General features: G+C 40.9%; 1 protein-coding gene across 1 annotated transcript in view; it reads left to right on the top strand.

The window, feature by feature from the left end:
• LOC126267745 (synaptotagmin-5) overlaps window positions 1-19,367 on the top strand; it is a 216,273-nt gene that overhangs the window by 112,673 nt on the left and 84,233 nt on the right. Inside the window, exon 3 of the mRNA XM_049973048.1 lies at window positions 7,132-7,244. Coding sequence (XP_049829005.1) covers window positions 7,132-7,244 — 113 coding nt within the window. The remainder of the gene's footprint in view (window positions 1-7,131; window positions 7,245-19,367) is intronic.

The following is a 19,367-nucleotide window of genomic DNA, read 5'->3' as shown; positions in this document are numbered from 1 at the left end:
TTTACTATCTGACGTCGTAACTGTAGCACTTAAGTTGACTACACCTCTCAGTAACCATTTTGCGCCCTCACATCCACACATTGACCTGCTGACAATAAGCATTAATGACTTACTCTTGTCACATGTACTTGGAGGTACTAACTAATCTAATACGATATTGCTCCTAGAAGCTATAATTATTAATCTGCAAATGAAATAAAAACTGATCTAATGTTGTTCTGTACACTGACCTTACTCACCAAGAAATATACATGGTGTTCCATTGATCATGACCGGGCCAAATATCTCACGAAAGAAGCATCAAACGAAAAAACCCCAAAGAACGAAACTTGTCTAGCTTGAAGGGGGAAACCAGATGCCGCTGTGGTTGGCCCGCTAGTGGCGCTTCCATAGGTCAAACGGATATCAACGGCGTTTCTTTTTTTTTTTAAGTAGGGACCCCCATTTTTATTACATATTCGTGTAGTTCGTAAAGAAATATGAATGTTTTAGTTGGACCACTTTTTCGCTTTGTGATAGGTGGCGCTGTAATAGTCACAAACATATGACTCACAATTTTAGACGAACCGTTGGTAACAGGTAGGTTTTTTAATTAAAATAGTGAACGTAGGTACGTTTGAATATTTTATTTCGGTTGTACCTTTGTGAACTTATCATTTATGAGAACGCGTGCTGTTACAGTGTGATTACCTGTAAATAACACATTAATGCAATAAATGCTCAAAATGATGTCCGTCAACCTCAGTGCATTTGGCAATACGTGTAACGACATTCCTCTTAACAGCGAGTAGTTCGCCTTCCGTAATGTTCGCACATGCATTGACAATGCGCTGACCCATGTTGTCAGGCGTTGTCGGTGGATCACGACAGCAAATATCCTTCAACTTTCCCCACAGAAAGAAATTCGGGGACGTCAGATCCGGTGAACGCGCGGGCCATGGTATGGTGCTTCGACGACCAATCCGCCTGTCATGAAATATGCTGTTCAATACCGCTTCAACCGCACGCGAGCTATGTGCCGGACATCCATCATGTTGGAAGTACATCGCCACTCTGTCATGCTGTGAAACATCTTGTAGTAACATCGGTAGAACATTTCGTACGAAATCAGCATACGTTGCACAATTTAGATTGCCATCGATAAAATTAGGGCCAATTATCCTTCCTCCCATAATACCGCACAGTACATTAACCCGCCAAGGTCGCTCATGTTCCACTTGTCGCAACCATCGTGGATTTTTCGTTGCCCAGTAGTGCATATTATGCCGGTTTACGTTACCACTGTTGGTGAATGACGCTTCGTCGCTAAATAGAACACGTGCAAAAAATATGTCATCGTCGCGTAATTTCTCTTGTGCCCAGTGGCAGAACTGTGTACGACGTTCAAAGTCGTCGCCATGCAATTCCTGGTGCATAGAAATATGGTACCGGTGCAATCGATGTTGATGTAGCATTCTAAACACCGACGTTTTTGAGATTCTCGATTCTCGCGCAATTTATCTGCTACTGATGTGAGGATTAGCCGCGACAGCAGCCAAAACACCTAACTGGGCATCATCATTTTATGTAGGTCGTGGTTGACGTTTCACATGTGGCTGAACACTTCCTATTTCCTTAAATTACGTAACTATCCGGCGATCGGTCGGGACACTTGGGTGATGTCGTCCAGGATACCGAACAGCATACATAGTACACGCCCGTTGGGCATTTTGATCACAATAGCCGTACGTCAACGCGATATCGACCTTTCCCGCAATTGGTAAACGGTCAATTTTAACACGGGTAATGTATCACGAAGCAGATACCGTCCTCACTGGCAGAATGTTACGTGATACCACGTACTTATATGTTTGTGACTATTACAGCGCCATGTATCACAAAGCGAAAAAACTGGTCCGACTAAAACATTCATATTTCTTTACGTACTACACGAGTATGTAACAAAAAATGGGGGTTCCTATTTTTAAAAAAAGGAAGTGGATATCCGTTTGACCTATGGCAGCGCTATTTAGCGGGCCAACCATAGCGCCATCTGGTTTCCCCCTTCAAGTTAGACGAGTTTCGTTCTTTGTAGTGTTTTCGTTTGATGCTTATTTCGTGAGATATTTGGCCCGGTCCCTAGCACCTTTTGTCTTAAAAGGCGCAGTCAAATGAAAACGAAACAGATGGAAAAAAGAGCACTCAAATGAAAAAGAGACAGTTGGAAAAAAGGAATTAAACTGTTTATTATTTTAAAAATAATCGACACAACTGTTAACACTTTTACCCGCCCACATGTTGCCAAGTTTGATTCGAGCACGCTGCAGAGCTTTCGCTGGGAAGCCCTTACACATAATCCAGTCCCAATCTCTTCTCGACCGATTTCCATATTTTTGAAATGCCGAAGAAAGACTTTTATGGCCGTAGATTTAATTCGGAGGAAGAGGTGCACGTCTGGGTACATAGATAACCGCAGACTTTTTCCATGGAGACACTGACCTTTTTGTCTCACAGTGGGATAAATGTGTTAATATTTATGGCCGTTACTTTTGAAATACTAAAGAGTTTACTTAAGATTTTTACTTACTGTTTCGTTTTCACATGACTACTCTTTATGTATACATCCACACTTCGAGATATCAGCCTCGCTGCTTCCCTATTTATATATTCTAGACAATGGATGATCACTTGGACCATTATTACTTACTAATGACAACATATTTTTAATCGTATTTACAATTAAAAGTTCCAAAGCATGTTCTGATTACACAGAATAATACGTTTAAAATTACAGAATTGAATAATATGTGAAATTTATAATGTAAAATTGTTTTTAAATGTGAAAATTCCATGTAAATATGAATTCAATAATGAATTTCACAAAATTAATTAATACGCACTAATTACACAACGACTCACATTCCTAACAAGAATTGAAGCGAAGAGGATAAAACGAAACAGGTTTTGAATGACAGAATTTGTAATAGGTGCCTAGAATTTTATAATTAGGCTATATCTGGTTACAACAATATGAGTTTAATTTATAAAGTCATTAATATGGAATGTTCTTTACAGCTTTCATCCTAAATTTACGTTTTACAATATGTGCCTTCATTTGCAAGTGACAGAATAACTTCTTGAATGAGTACACTACATTCGTAAAAGTCCAATTACTTGAATAATTACAGTTGGTGATTAATATCGTGTATTTTATTCCTACCATTTTCACTAATTCAAGTCTTTCCCATTACTACAATGATAGCCACAGTTTGTTAAAATACATAGTCGTTTGTTTTATTTTGTAACAGTGTCTGCTAATTAGTCTCCAATTCAGTGTCATTTTTATGAAATTCACGAATCACCATAATACCATTCATTTTAAAGTGAGATATTGTACTACACGATGTCAGGGAATCGAAGTTTTCATTAAGTCTTTGTATGTTTGGTAGATTACAACTTTTAGCTTATACGTGTCTTAGAGTCAAGTTAACGTGTTCGTATGTCAACCGCAAGTATTAAAATTTGTGGAGACGGCAAGTGGCCTAACATTTCCACTTTCGAGAAAGCCACCAGCGATCAGGCACGCCAAACAATTGTCGCTGTCACAGCGCCTGACAGAACTGTGGGAGAACCCAAATCATTTTCTCCGGGGCCTCCAACGATTCGTAACATGGTGTGTAAGGCATGTAGGGTAGGATTTCTCATGTCTAGTCCGCTAACGGATAATTGCTTCTAGTACGGGTCCCGCACGTATTCGTTAAGACTCTTTTGAATAGCTTAGTTTTGTGTACCTCTCTTTCTGAGCTACAGAAAAGTAGTGTTAGCTCCATAAATTTTGGTTTGTTTGATAAATGGCACATAACTTTTCTAATCTTTTGTGAATGTTTTGTATGAGGTTAGACTCCTCTATACAGTGTGATATAGGTATGTTAAATTTGCAGCATTATAGCACCTGTAAAAATTTCATCCTGTCATGCAGTTCACGGAATTCCATATGATGTAAGCATCGTTTAACTCCAGTGTATCAGAAATGTATGATTAATCAGTCCGAATTGCAGCACCTCAGGTCTACTTGTACATTGGCGGCAGCTGACTCGTTCGGCAGTCTGCTTAAAATACCGGTTCTCTAAATTTTTCCAACAATGTTTCGCGAAAATAACAACGTCTTCCGTCCGGTGATTTATATATAAGTTCACGAAGTATTTCCTTAACACTCGCGTGTTGATCGAACCTAGAGATAATAATTGCTTTGATATCTTTCTTTAATCCCGCCTGGTGGGGATGCCAAACACTTGGACAATAGTCAAGAATGGTCGTTCTAGTGTTCTGTACGTGGTCTCCTTTATAGATAGCTACGCATTTTCTAGAATTCTCCGGATAAACTGAAGTTCACTACTCGCCTTCCCTACCACCACCCTCAGGTGCTCGTTCCATTTTATATCGCTTTGCAGCTTCACGCACAGATATTTAATCGCCGTGACTGTGTAAAGTAGCACACTATATGTGTTGTATTAGAACATCGTGCGTTTCCTACTCATTTGATTAAACTTACATGTTTCTACATTTAGAGAAAGTCATTCATCACACCATTCAGGAACTTTTTCGAAGTCATTTTGTATCCTCTACTGTCACTCAGCTTCGACACCTTCCCGGCCCCATCACACTTCCCTGAGGCACTCCTGACGATACCTTTGTCTCTGGGTTCTGTTGCATACGAACCACTCACATATCTGAGAACCTAAACTACATGCTCAAATATTCGTTAACAGTCTGTATTAGAGTACCATGTCAAACTTTTAGGTCCTTATCCCGCCGATTTTTTAAACCATCTGTCCCCAAGTCCAGACTTACTGCAAACTGGATCTGCTAAACTAGGTGTCATAGACAAACGAAATCAGCAAAATGCATGGATATATGTTTATTACGTGTTGACATGGCAATGAAGGCGCTTACATGACAATCTAAGATCTAATGATGAAGCTATGCCTTCTAAATGTACATACTAACTCTTCTATTAACTTTTCTCAAAAACTTTCACTAAATAAGTGAAATAAATAAAATCTTTAAACCAATAAAGAAAATAAAAAATTCAAAGACAAAGGTAAAAAATCTCCGTCCAGTTAAATATATTATACTCATGTTCATAAATTAAGGATAATGCTGATACAGGTGGAAAAAACGCTCTGGTGCGCAGAAGGGTTGAAATCACCTCAGAGTATGACCATGCGGTGCATTTGACCTGCGGTCGTCGCACGGTGGCGCTGGCAGTAGTTCACATATGCAGAGGTATGTTGGTGCATGTCAGAGTACGGTGCATTGAGTATGTGTGCAGACGTTTTCAGGCGTGCTAATGGTGATTGTGTGTTGAAAATAGCTTAAAGAACACATATTGAAGACGTTATGAGGGGTAGAAGACTAGTGTGACTGGAGGCAGGTCAAACACGGCAGGTCGTAGCATGGGCCCTCCATGCGCCACAAAGTGTGATCTCAAAATTCTGACAACCATTCCAGCAGGCAGGAAACGTGTCCAGGCGCTACAGTACGTGACGTCCACAGTGTACAACACCACAAGAACACCGATATCTCACCATCAGTGCCCGCAGACGGCCACAGAGTACGGCAGGTAGCCTTGCTCGGGACCTTACCGCAGCCACTGGAACAGTTGTCTACAGACACACAGTCTACAGACGACTGAACAGACATGGTTTATTTGCCCGGAGACCTGCAAGATGCATTCCACTGACACCTGGTCACAGGAGAGCGCGTAAAGCCTGGTGTCAAGAACACAGTACATGGTCATTGGAACAGTGGTCCCAGGTTACGTTCATGGACGAGTCCAGGTACAGTCTGAACAGTGATTCTCACCGGTTTTTTCATCTGGCGTGAACCAGGAACCAGATACCAACCTTTAATGTCCTTGAAAGGGACCTGTATGGACGTCGAGGTTTGATGGTGTGGGATGGGATTATGATTGGGGCACGTACACCTCTGCATGTCTTTGACAGAGGAACTTTAACAGGTCAGGTGTATCGGGACGTCATTTTGCAGCAGTATGTCCGCCTTTTCAGGGGTGCAGTGGGTTCCACCTTCCTGCCGATGGATGATAACGCACGGCCCCACCGAGCTGCCATCGAGGAGGAGTACCTTGAAAGAGAAGATAACAGGTACCAGGCGAATGGAGTGGCCTGCTTGTTCTCCAGATCTAAACCTCATCGAGCACGCCTTGGTTGCTCTCGGTCGACGTGTCGCTGCACGTCTTCAAACCCCTAGGACAATTCAGGAGCTCCGACAGGCACTCGTGTAAGAATGGGAGGCTATACCCCAGCAACTGCTCGACCACCTTATCCAGAGTATGCCAACCAATTCTGCGTCCTGTGTACGAGTGCATGGTGATCACATACCATACAGATGTCGGGTTACATACACAGGAAATAGTGGCGTTTTGCGGTACATGTGTTTCGGGACGGTTTTCTCAACTTATCACCAATGCCGTGGATGTACAGATCTGTGTCGTGTGTGTTCCCTATGAGCCTATTCTATTAGCGCCAGTTTTTTATAGTGCCATGTTGTGTGGCACTACATTCTGCAATTATCCTTAATTTATGAGCATGGGTGTAATTTATCATAAAAAATCAGGTAAAGTACCTCGACTCACATAAATCCAAAAGATATAATAGCAAGCTTAACAAAATATAAAAGAGTAAATACTAAATAAAAAATATAAAAGAGTACATAATAATAATAATAATAATAATGCTATGAAGATAGTAGACGGTATTTCATTATTAAGTTTATCTACTTTGAAGTTAATTATAGACTAAATACCTGGCCAAACAAAAATAAGAGGACTTTTTTCTACAAATTATTTGTAGTTTCTGTACACATAAGAAACTCTCATTATATGTGAGTGCTACATATATGTATATGACTGGGGAAAAGGAGACAAGCACCACATGTAGATGGAACGCTGTTGCTGAGCTGCTTTATCTATTTCTGCTTACTAGGAGAAAGTTTCCGACATTACCACTTTCTCATGCATGCCTCTTTAATTTTTTTCTCTTGTCTCACACCAAATGACTGCGAAATGTAAGATGATTTATGTCTCTTCATGTGCAGAGAGCTTCCATTTACGCCACGTCTGTTGTGTTCCAGTGAGGAGGCGCTGGTGGAGGACACTGGAGAGGGCGACAAGTTCTGGGTGCCGCCCAGCCTGCACCGGCAGAACAGCTTCTGTCCCAGCGACATCATACAGGACACGTCTGGAGGTAGGCGGCTGCGCCCTCAACGTCACCTCAATAAAGCGTTGCGCGTTTGCTCAAAAAATAAAATACTCAAATCTTCGCTTGTTCCATTCACACTTTCTCTGTTAATCGCTTCCACTATCCACAACATACACTTTTCTATTCTTGGACAAAACATATTGCACTGCAGATATGAGGTGGAGGAAAAGCTAGAATCAAATACAGTATCAGTGTGTGTCAGATCAATTCACTCAAAAAAGAGGGACAACTTTTCTTCAGTGGGAAAGAATACACATATTTATTGATTTATATTTTTCAGTTAGACTCATGTGTCAATGACAACTTACATCGTAAAAATTCCAAAACTTAGAAAAGGAGCTACATCTGACCAACAAATTGCATGAATTTCCACAATGAAAAAAAACATGAAAATGACAGCATCAATAATAACAGAAACAGCTAAGGCAGCGACTGGAATCCTTCATGAGATCGTTGACAAAACTCATTGGATAGCGATATGCTCATATACAAATGGCTATAGTATTGCGTACACAGGGCACAAAAGTGCGTTGGCGGAGCTGTCATTTGTACTCAGGTGATTCATGTGAAAAAGTTTCCGACGTGATTATAGCTCCACGTCGGCAGTTAACAGATTTGAACTTAGAATGGTAGTTGGAGCCAGCACATGCGACATTCTGTTTCGAAAATCAGTAGTGAATTCAATATTCCGCTATCCACAGTGTGAAGCGTGTGCCGATAATACCAAATTTCAGGCATTACCACGCGCTACGGACAACCCCCCCTTAACGACCGAGAGCAGCAGCGTTTGCGTAGAATTGTCAGTGGTAACAAACATGCAACACTGTGTGAAATAATCGCAGAAATCTATGTGGGACTTATCCTTTAGGACAGTGCGGCGAAATGTGGCGTTAATAGGCTATGGCAGCAGATGACCGACGCGAGTGCCTTTGCTGACAGCACGATATCGCCTGCAAAGCCCCTTCTCCGTTCCTAAGCGTATCGGTTTGACTCTACATAAACCGGAAAACCGTGGCATGGTCAGCTGACCTAATTTCAGTTGGTAAGAGCTGATGGTAGGGTTCGAGTGTGGCGCAGACCTCACGAAGCCATGGACCCAAGTTGTCAACAAGGCATTTTGCAAGCTGGTAGTAGATCCATAATGGTATGGTCGGTGTTTACGTGGAATGAACCTGGTCCTCTGGTCCAGCTGAACAGATCATTGACTCCAAATGGTTATTCGGCTACTTGCAGCCATTCATCGGCGTCATGTTCCCAAACAACGACGGAATTTTTATGGATGACATTGCGGCAAGTCATCTGACAAAATTGTTCGGGACTGGTTTAAAGAACATATTGGAAAATTCGAACGAATGATTTGGACGTCCATATTGACCGACATTAATCCCATCGAACATTTATGGGACATAAGAGAGAGGTCAGTTCGTCCATAAAATCCTGCACCGACAACACTTTCGCAATTATGGACAGCTATAGATGTCGCATGACTCAATACTTCTGACTACAACGACTTTTTGAGCGCATTCCACGTCCAGTTACTCCACTACGCAGGGAAAAATACGGTCCAACACGATATTAGGACATATGCCATGACTTTTATCACCTCGTTGTAAATATCTTATGAAAAGACAGAACTAATTACGCAAAACAAAACTGACGAATATGAGTGTATCCAAATTCTGGATAGTTAAGGGAGTGCAGAAATGTAAATGTTTGCGGGATGGATAACACCAGCAGAGTTACCAACCATGACATTAAAGTAGAGACCAAGAAAGAAACATCGCACCAATTAAGGCAAAAGGTTTACAATAAAAAAAATTGACCTCATTCAACGTAAAACTCGGGCAGTACAATTCAGTGATAAAACCAGAAGTTTAGAATTAGATTGCTAGAGAACATGGAAATGAAGGGAAGAAAGTTCTGAGCAAGATCCTAGCGCCCAAGAAAAACGGACAAGAATACGAATTACGATAAAACAAGTAACTATATGAGAAAACTGACATACTCGCAGCGTCCTTTAAGAAGAGAGGACTGGGCATCTATGAGCGTGTCAAAAATATGGCACGGGCGAGAACGGCAAAGAGCATCCAGAAAGACTTCGAAAGCAGGAAGACTCAAATGAATTATCTGAGAGACGTGAAGGAGGATATGGCAGAAATGGACGTTGCACTGGACACGGTAAAAAACAGAACAGACTACAGGAAATGAAATAAAGGGATTCAAAGCCCGAAAGCGCTCCAAGGAGACGGGAAATAACTGGCAGCAGGGATGCAAGAAAGCCCATCCAGAAAAAATTAAGGACTACCTGATTAAAAACACGCAGAAACACAATAAATGACCGATGCTTAAAGCAGTTCATACATGACATGAACTAAAAGTAATAATAATAATAAGCAACAATAGTAAAGCAATAAACACACATCACAGTCATTTCCTTAGTTTTAAAAGACTAATAATCGAAAATTTAAGGTGCTAGTATCCGTCTTGGCCTATTAACAGGAACCATCGTATTAACTGTTTGGATTTATTTGGTAAACCAACAGAATACCCACCTAAGCTTGGTTGTATCACGTAAGCAAGTCCCTGTCGTCTTTACATCAACTGTCTTTTTTTAATAATTCATTTATTTTCGTAAGCGTTCTGGCTAATTTTATGCGTCCTCCCAGGATTATTTCTCCTGTGCAAATCTCTTCATCGTAGAGTAGCACTTACACCCAACATCTTCAATTATTTCTTGGACGTACTCTGCCTCTAGAGTTTTTCTCCTTTACGCCTTCTTCCAGTACCATGGAAATCATTCACTGATGGCATAACACACATCCATTAACACTGTCCTTCCTTCTAGTCAGGGGTTTACAAGTATTCCTCTCCTCCCTGATGCTGCGGAGAAATTCCACGTTTCTTTTCATACAATTTAATTCTAATCCTATTTCCGTAACACAACATCTGAAACAATTCGATTGTCTCCTTTTATGGTTCTCCCACAGTTTCCAATCACGATTTCATTAAATGTTTTACATTCTCAGAAAAAAATTTCTGAAATTAAGATCTATTTTTGTTACTAGAAGATTTCTTTTGAAAAGGCGACGAAGGCCCATCTACTTTTTTAGATCCTCCTTGCTTTATCTGCCACTTGCTGTTTTGCTTTCAAGGCACAGGAATCTCTTCACTTCTACTACTACGTAGTCCTCTATTTTACTATCAAGTTTGTCGCTGATCTCATTTCTGCTACTCCTCAACTCTTTGTCGTTCTTTACCTTCAGTCCCTGTTCTGTGGTCAGTAGCCTATGCATTCCATTGAACTGGTTCTATAATTCTTCCTCGTTTTCACATAGCATATCGAAATCATCTGCGAATTTTATCACTGATATCGTTTCTGTCTAAATTTTAATCCCTTTTTTGTATATTTCTTATATTTCCTTCATTGCTTCGCTGACACAAAAAATGAGTAGTAGAGGAGAAAGACTATATCCTGCCTCACACATTTGTTATTGTAAGCATTTGTCTCTTGATCTTCCATTCTTATTGTTGACTCTTGGCACTCGTGCACTGCCTGATCGAAAGTATCTGTACTCCTATAATATGGGGTGTGTCCAGCCTCCGCCTTTATGACGGCTTGAACTCTGTTGGAGACACTTCCAATAAGGCGCTGGAAATATGTGGAGGAATGGCAGACCACTCATCAAGAGCTGAAACCAGTCCATTTCAGGAATGTTATTGTCCGCATATATTTTCCTTACAAAAGCTGCTTTTTGATAGGGCGCATTGCCTTGTTGTACCATCAATCACCATCTCGAACTGTTCCTCTACTACACGCAGTACACAATGCTGTAGAATTGTGTTCATGTCCTTCCACATTCAGCGTTTTCTTAAGTGCAGTAAGGGGGCCATGAGCAACCACGAAAAACACCAACACATCGTAACACCATGCAGCGGGGCGGGGTTTGTCTGGCAGATTGCAAATTAAAAATCACCTACCTCAGAACGATGTCTGCTCGATGTCCCTTCACTCAGCAACGTAGATGCTTAGAAGATGATGTAAAAGCAGCGTTGATACAAAACACCGTCTAATATCTACAATTACTGAGGCCGCGCAACTCTGGTAATGAAATAAACTTCTGCAGAAAAACTGTCATTAAAATTTTATCGGGCAGTAAGAAAATGGACTGGGTCTGGAAAATAACGTCCGAAATTTTCACACAAAAATGTTTATTTTGTCCTTATAGCCAAAGAAACTACTATTCAGTCCACATTTAAACTATTGACTATTACCTTCCGATTCGTGATTCATACATACAAAAAAAGTTCAAATGTGTGTGAAAGCTTATGGAACTTAACTGCTAAGGTAATCAGTCCCTAAGCTTATACACTACTTAACTTAAATTATCCTAAGGACAAACACACACACTCATGCCCGAGGGAGGACTCGAACCTCCGCCGGGACCAGCCGCACAGTCCATGATTGCAGCGCCTGAGACCGCTCGGCTAATCCCGCGCGGCTTCATACATAAATTTCACACGCACAGCAACCAGAAATCTGTCCAAACACGACCCGATTTAAACCACATTTTCACAGTCATTAATTCCACCACTAACATGAGTTATCACATTCGGTCCTTCGTGGATTTCTAAAAACAGAAACTGCTCGCCAAAAATGCTCAGTGGTTGAATACTGAAACAAGCCACATGGATACTACGAAGGCCAAATTTTCACACGCGAATGTCATTCCCACAAAGCAATTCCAAAACTTCCAAACTTCACAACACTGTCCGTAACTACATCAGCGTTAGTCACAACACGTATCAAACGCGAGGAACTCAATATTCCTTCATTTTACACATGATGAGAAACATAACATTTAACATGTCCTTCCGCGACAGAAGCTGGCGAGCGACTTCTCGTCTTGCAGCCTCACTCCCAGTATAACTACAAGGTAACGAGCGGGAACCATCTCAATTCTGAACGGCTCATCATACTCGCTGCCACTCAGAATGCTCCCTCATAATCATACTCGCGCCAAAACTGGCCTGCATCAATCCTTATACACAGACGCATTTACGTCATTCTGACATACAAATATTAATGTAATGTTTAATAAACGAAAAACGAAAAACGAAAAGCCAATAATTCTGGAAATATTCTTTAGATACTGATTTTACTCCAGCTGACTTTCTGGCTGTTCTATTACAATAGCAATCACACCTAGACATACGTCATCAACAAAGTGGGTAAATTCCCTAGGATCATTTATCCACGACAGGCTTGTGTAACTCTTGCAGGCTACTTAAGACAGTATATCACGCAACATTTAAATCTGATGAATGTCCCGCGTGCACACTCTAATTTACTCACATTTATTCCCACAACAATGTTAGACACAAATAATAATGTTGGCTTATTTTTACATTACGAATACGAAAAATAATTAGTTATGATATAAAAATCTCAGTTAATAAATTCTGCACGCTGCGAGTTCTGTTTATGTTTTCCAATTATACCAAAAGATAAACTATTATATTTCCTAACTGAATTTAGTTCCATAAGCGTCGGTTTTTGACTTTTTAGAGTCCGCCCCCGGCAGCTGAGTGGTCAGGGCGACGGACTGTCAATCCTAAGGGCCCGGGTTCCATTTCCGGCTTGGTCGGTGATTTTCTCCACTCTGGGACTGGGTGTTGTGTTGTCCTAATCATCATCATTTCATCCCCATCGACGCGCAAGTCGCCGAAGTGGCGTCAAATCGAAAGACTTGCACCAGGCGAGCGGTCTACCCGACGGGAGGCCCCCGTCAGATGCCATTATTATTATTATTATTATTTGACTGTTTAGCAATCTTTTTGTCTCAGAAATTATTATAGTTACAATGTTTAAATTTTTATACAATCTTCTCCGGAATAACAAAAGGTAGTGTACCGATTTTGAAAATGATTGAATTATATATAACATCATTTAGTTAGGTTCATAGGTGGCATGAATATACAGTCGCTCGAACTGACACAGGAGCCGTTCTCACGCTGCAGTAGCAGCAGGTGTATATGACTCATAGGTAGGACACAACTTGCGATTTCCTTCACAGCCTCCGGCTGCAATAATGCAGGCTGCATAGCAACAAATGTTATCGCGCATTAACTCGCGACGTTACAACCCCCTCCTCTGTACTTCACTGCTGGCGCGACACACAACAGTAGGTAACGTTAAGGCATTCGCTAAACCCAAACCCTTCCATCGGATAGCCGTAGGGTATAGCATAATTCATCACTGCAAATCACTAGTCTCAAGTCGTCCACTGTCCAGTGGCGTTGCTCTTTGGACCACCTTGAGCGTCGCTTAGCAATGAGTACACAAAAGTATGACTTACGAGAAACTGCTCGACCACTGTATCCCGTTATTTTTCATCCCTACATACAATCATTGTGCTTTCTGTAATGCAGGTAGCGCTTTGTAACTCGTCAGTGACTTGCTTCAGTTACTTTCACGCGATACACTACAAACACTGACTAAAATGCTCGACGGTCCCTGTCAGTTACTACATGAAGTCTGCCACGTTTCCTATAGTCACAGTTGTCCCTTCGAGTTTTCACTTCACAATCACATCACCAACGATGGCCTTGGGCAGCTTCAGATGACATCCAGTAACTAGTCCACGTCTGACGCTACTGTGCTCTCCTGATCGAATAATTATGCTATTATTGCCCTACAGACAACATAATAGTCGCCGCCTCCTATTACACTAGCGAGTCCTCCTCTGGTGACGTCCAGTGGTCAGTTTCACGTTACACAGTGGTGCCAGAATACTTCTGATCACCTAGTGAACCTATTATTTTTTATCTGTATTTCCTCTAGTGTTTACCTATTTTCTGAGATTTTCACACATCTTACAGCACGTCCCAGTGTAGAAGGGTATGCTATCTCTAGCTCGACAAATATTATTTCGGTGTCAATAATTCTTGTGTTTTTCTTCCATTATATAGCGTAACATCAGAACCGTCTTACTGGTACTTTTACCTTGACTGATCGTTATGTAAATTATACTTAATTTTACTTTTGACTCTTTTATATGTTATTCTGGTCGGCATTTGAATGAAACAGCTCTCAGTCTGATTGTACGATATTTTTCACATTTATCTGGGCTTGTTATTTTCGGAAGAAAGAAAGAACTGCTTGGAACATTCGTTGAGCGGGAGTGCTTGTTCACCGAGGCTTCGGAGGGTCTTGTTCGTGGGAGGAGACTGAGAGAAAGCAGGAGATACAATTTGATGGACGACATGAAGGGAAGCGGAAATTACGTGGAACTGAAGAGGATATTACTCTGTACTACTCTGACCATTCGAGTGGGTTACGTTGCCAGAAAACAATGAAGCGTGCCTTACAGGAAATAGAGGGAGCTTGCTAGAGAAATATACTTCTGTTTCAGTTTAAAATCTGCAGAATGTCACCACAAGACTTCAGGCCTTGTGGATGTATGTTGAAAATATTTATTGCTATTTGCTGCGTTCTAATGAGGTTCATAATGTGAGACAGCAACAGTGCGAATGCCAGAAAGTCTGTAAGAGCCATTTGAAGACTGATTTGTAACAAACGCTGCACAGGTAATAGTTCGACTTTTTTTAAACTTTACATGTGGCCGGGTGCTGTTGCGTAGTATTAAACTTCTATTTTAATTTTTTCTTTCCTGTCATTCCTTAGTTGTTTCTATTATTCTTGGAGATATGGTCCGTCTATGCTACTAAGTGAAAATCTGTTTGTTTTGTGCCATACGCGTTTCATTTCCTTGTATTTATGAACCACATTCAGTAGCCTGTGATACATACTTGATTTGTGTACTTATTAACTGTGTCATATAATTATTCCAGACCTGCTACTTGCCTTACAATAAGAGAAGAAGAAAAAACTGTAATATAATATCTGGAAACATTATATATGCAGTTATTGTATACATAAAAGAAACGTGTATTACAGGCCACTACAGATACTTCATAAATATAAAGAAGTGAAACGCGTATGGCACTAAACATACAGAATGTCATTTAGGTGCACAGAGATAACACATCTGCAAGAAAAACTCATAATTACCACAAATCCAGAGTTCTCCTAATGTCTGTTTCCAATAAGATAGCGTGCTACGTTTTGTTTTGATTACTACTTAAAAATTAGTTTAAAAATTAGATTTTGCGGCAACATTACATTTCCTGTTTCCTGAGTAAGTACTGATGTAAGGAACAGTTGGGTAAAGTGACAAGGGGGGGGGGGGGAGAAGACCCCACCACATATACTTTTTTTCTGCATCGACGAGTGCTGCTGCCTGGCAGGATGTGGTTAAACTAGTTCTAATACACACCATCATTGTGGTCAGTCGGTTTGTCAGAAGGAATGAAAGCTGACTCCATTCTTTTTGGTAAAAACTTACTGATTTTCAGTCGTCTGGGGAAGTCATTCATATTATTCTTGTTACCTCATTTAAACACACAGTAATTCTCTTTGCAATACCAGTGTTTAACCAACGTCTTTTTGCTTGCAAATGTAGTTCCCCTTTGTTTCTTTCGGTTTAATAGTTTCATCTCTTGATCACTAATGCTGACATAGTGTTCGATCGGGACAAGTGTCCATACTTCTCACTGAAAAAAGTAGCCAAGGTGTCCCCTTTCCCCAGCATTTTACTTTCAATGTGTTTACCCCAATAAGAATTAGTTATTTTCATGTATCACACATGACGTTACAGACCGAATTCTAAGTTCTTTCACATACGAAGCAATCATCCGTCATTCTATCCGTTCGTGATGATTAGCCAATGTTTTTTAAAACCACCTCTGTTCTGTTACATTTGGCCTAATACAAAAATCAGTTTGAAAACGGTCTGCTGCAGCCGCTTGTTATTCTTTGAGATTCTATAGCATCATGGTGCTTACAAAATATGTTCAGAAATCAGAGCAACGACCCTGGGACACTGTTGGGATGGAAAATGCAACTGAAGCGGTAAATAATGATACAATACCTTTTCCACAGCAGCAAAGCAATTTCATGTTCCATGTAATAAGCTGAAAAGAATAGTTCCAGGAAAAAAACAGAAGTGCAGTAGGTGGTAAAAATATTATGAGAAGTTAAGTGTGTGTTAGATGAAGCACAAGAACAAGAAAAGCGATTTTATGAATTTACGATGAACAAACTATACAGATTAGCATTCCAGTTAGCAGAATAGAACAAAATACCACATCGTTTTAATGAACAGTCGGAAAAGCCAGGCAAGTCTTAGGAAGCCTGCCCTAATGGCTAGAGGAAAATATTTTAATAAAATGAACGTAGATAAGTTTTTTGATGTCCTCAAAACAGTGCAAGGAAAACAGTTTCATCCTACTCATTACGTTTATAATGTGAATGAACCAGTTGACAGGTCAGTCCAAGAACTGCTAAGTGTCTGCATTTAAAGGAAGACACCAAGCCGTTGCTGTTACTTCAGCAGAAAGAAAGTTGGTGCACACTTTCGGAATATCTACCTATGACAGCACTTTACCCCGTTAGGTTGGAAAAAGTAACCACTGTGTAAGACTTCAGAAAAATGCATGTATGTCCTATTCGTTACATGTTTCTTTACTTGTGAATATTTAGTGTGATATCTTATAATATGTAGATTCAAAATACGTAAGCGGCTAACTTCTAGCGGTAACCACAGTTTGATGAAAATTCAATTTCCCTTATAGTGGCCACTTTACCGCACCTTCCCTTACCTTAAACAAGTCCGTAATGTCAACCCCAGCTCGTTAAATGGCAGCATACGCCAGCTTCACGAAATATTAGTTTACTTCAAAGATATTATTCTGCCTGAAGAGAGTTTGCAAAAAATAAGGAACAATGAATTTTTAAAGAGAATGGTAGTGAAAGCAGGAAATCAAATGGTTCAAATGGCTCTGAGCACTATGGGATTTAACATCTGAGGTCATCAGTCGCCTAGAACTTAGAACTACTTAAACCTAACTAACCTAAGGACATAACACAATTCCATGCCCAAGGCAGGATTCGAACCTGCGACTGTAGCGGTCGTGCGGTTCCAGACTGAAGCGCCTACAACCGCTCGGTCACAACGGCCGGCGAAAGCAGGGATATCTGATGTGTTACGTAGAAGTAAATTGCAATGGTATGGGCAATTAATGAAACCGGAGGAAACAAGAATACCAGGACTTACACTGGGACAGGAAACTGAAGAAAAAAGGGCTAGAGGACGACCCCTGATCAACTGGTTCAAAAATCTACATTTGATAATAAGAAGACTTGCTGCGAAGAATAGGATAGACAAGATTGAATTACATGAAGGAATATCTTGAAGAGAAGTCTTATATGCTTGAGCACTAATATACTAAAACTGCTGAATTATTGGTACCTTGGAGGAAGAAACCTTTGCACTGAGACAATGTCAATCAAAAAATATAAGGACTTCGCACAGAACAGTATTTGAAGTTCGAACACTGCAGCCAAACTGTGATCCCCGCAATCCACTTCAAAACTGTGTACTCGTGTTCAGAATCGTGGCTGCTATTAGTGAGTTGAGTTCGCCCAGTTGTTGTTGTTGTAGTTGTTGTTGTCTTCAGGCCTGAAACTGGTTTGATGCAGCTCTCCATGCTACTCTATCCTGTGCAAGCTTCTTCATCTCCCAGTACCTACCGCAATCTACATCCTTCTGAATCTGCTTAGTGTATTCCTCTCTTGGTCTCCCTCTACGATTTTTACCCTCCACGCTGCCCTCGCCCAGGATTATTCGAAATAGTTATTTTCAGTCTACTGGTGATCATCAGAGGGAGATCCAGGGATAGAGTGAACTGACGTGCTGCAGGTAAGTGCAGGTGGACCAGACCACGATCGTTAAACATTCCTTTCGCACTTAGCGTAAGATGGGTGATCTAATGGATATCGCTGCAAGTAGGAATAGAGTGGGTTTTGAAATGAAATCACCTCAGGCCACGGCAGCTGACGAGAAAGTTCTCATGCAGATTCTCTAGTTTATTTAGATTTTCATTGGATCGAATCACGAAAAGCCTCTTTAACTCAAAAAGGCACTTGGACAGAAGCTTTTTATCAACACTTATGGCTACCATGTCCAAGGGGAAATATGTTTCACGATCAACCGAAGAACCATACTTATAACCACACCATGCATTTGTGAATAAGTTGCACTCAGAGAGATAGCAAATGCCGTATTGTTTTGAAAATTCATGTAGCAATGACACTGAAAGAAACCTCCGTAGCGATAGTGTACAAGTAGTTTCAATTCAATTTACCTAAATAGTCCCAGAATGATAACTGAAGATACTAGATATCTCAATAATGACTATTCTGCCTTTGGACTCCCGTTTCTATACCCACCGCTATACTCCGCTAACCACATTACGTTGCGTGGTTTAGGGTATTTCTGGAACCACTATTTTTTCCCTCATTTACTTTTCCATTCACGAATGCCACGAGCGAAGAGTGCCTGTCGATAAAGCTCCGTGCGCTCTAATTTCTCTAACTTTCTCGGCGCAATCATTATGCAAGACGTATGTGAAAGCCGACTCTTCTCAGAACGTAAGCTCTCAAAATTTCAACAGTAAATCTCCGCTTGAGACAGAGCGCCTCTCTTGAAGCTTCTTCTCCCACTGGAGTTTGTTGAGTATCTCTGACAACGCACTCGCCCCGAGTAAACGATGCCGTGACAAAACAAGCCGTTCTTCGAACTATTTTCTCGGTTGTTTGTTGTTGTGGTCTTCAGTCCTGAGACTGGTTTGATGCAGCTCTCCATGCTACTCTATCCTGTGCAAGCTTCTTCATCTCCCAGAACCCACTGCAATCCACATCCTTCTGAATCTGCTTAGTGCAGTCATCTCTTGGTCTCCCTCTCCGATTTTTCCCCTCCACGCTGCCCTCCAATACTAAATTGGTGATCCCTTGATGCCTCAGAACATGTCCTACCAACCGATCCCTTCTTCCAGTCAAGTTGTGCCACAAACTTCTCTTCTCCCCAATCCTATTCAATACTTCCTCGTTAGTTATGTGATCTACCCATCTAATCTTCAGCATTCTTCTGTAGCACCACATTTCGAAAGCTGCTATTCTCTTCTTGTCCAAACTATTTATCGTCCATG

Source organism: Schistocerca gregaria, chromosome 4, assembly GCF_023897955.1.
Source record: "Schistocerca gregaria isolate iqSchGreg1 chromosome 4, iqSchGreg1.2, whole genome shotgun sequence".
Classification (NCBI taxonomy): Eukaryota; Metazoa; Arthropoda; class Insecta; order Orthoptera; family Acrididae; genus Schistocerca; species Schistocerca gregaria.
Note: the sequence above shows the minus strand (reverse complement) of the source record. Positions and strands in the feature narration are given on the sequence as shown.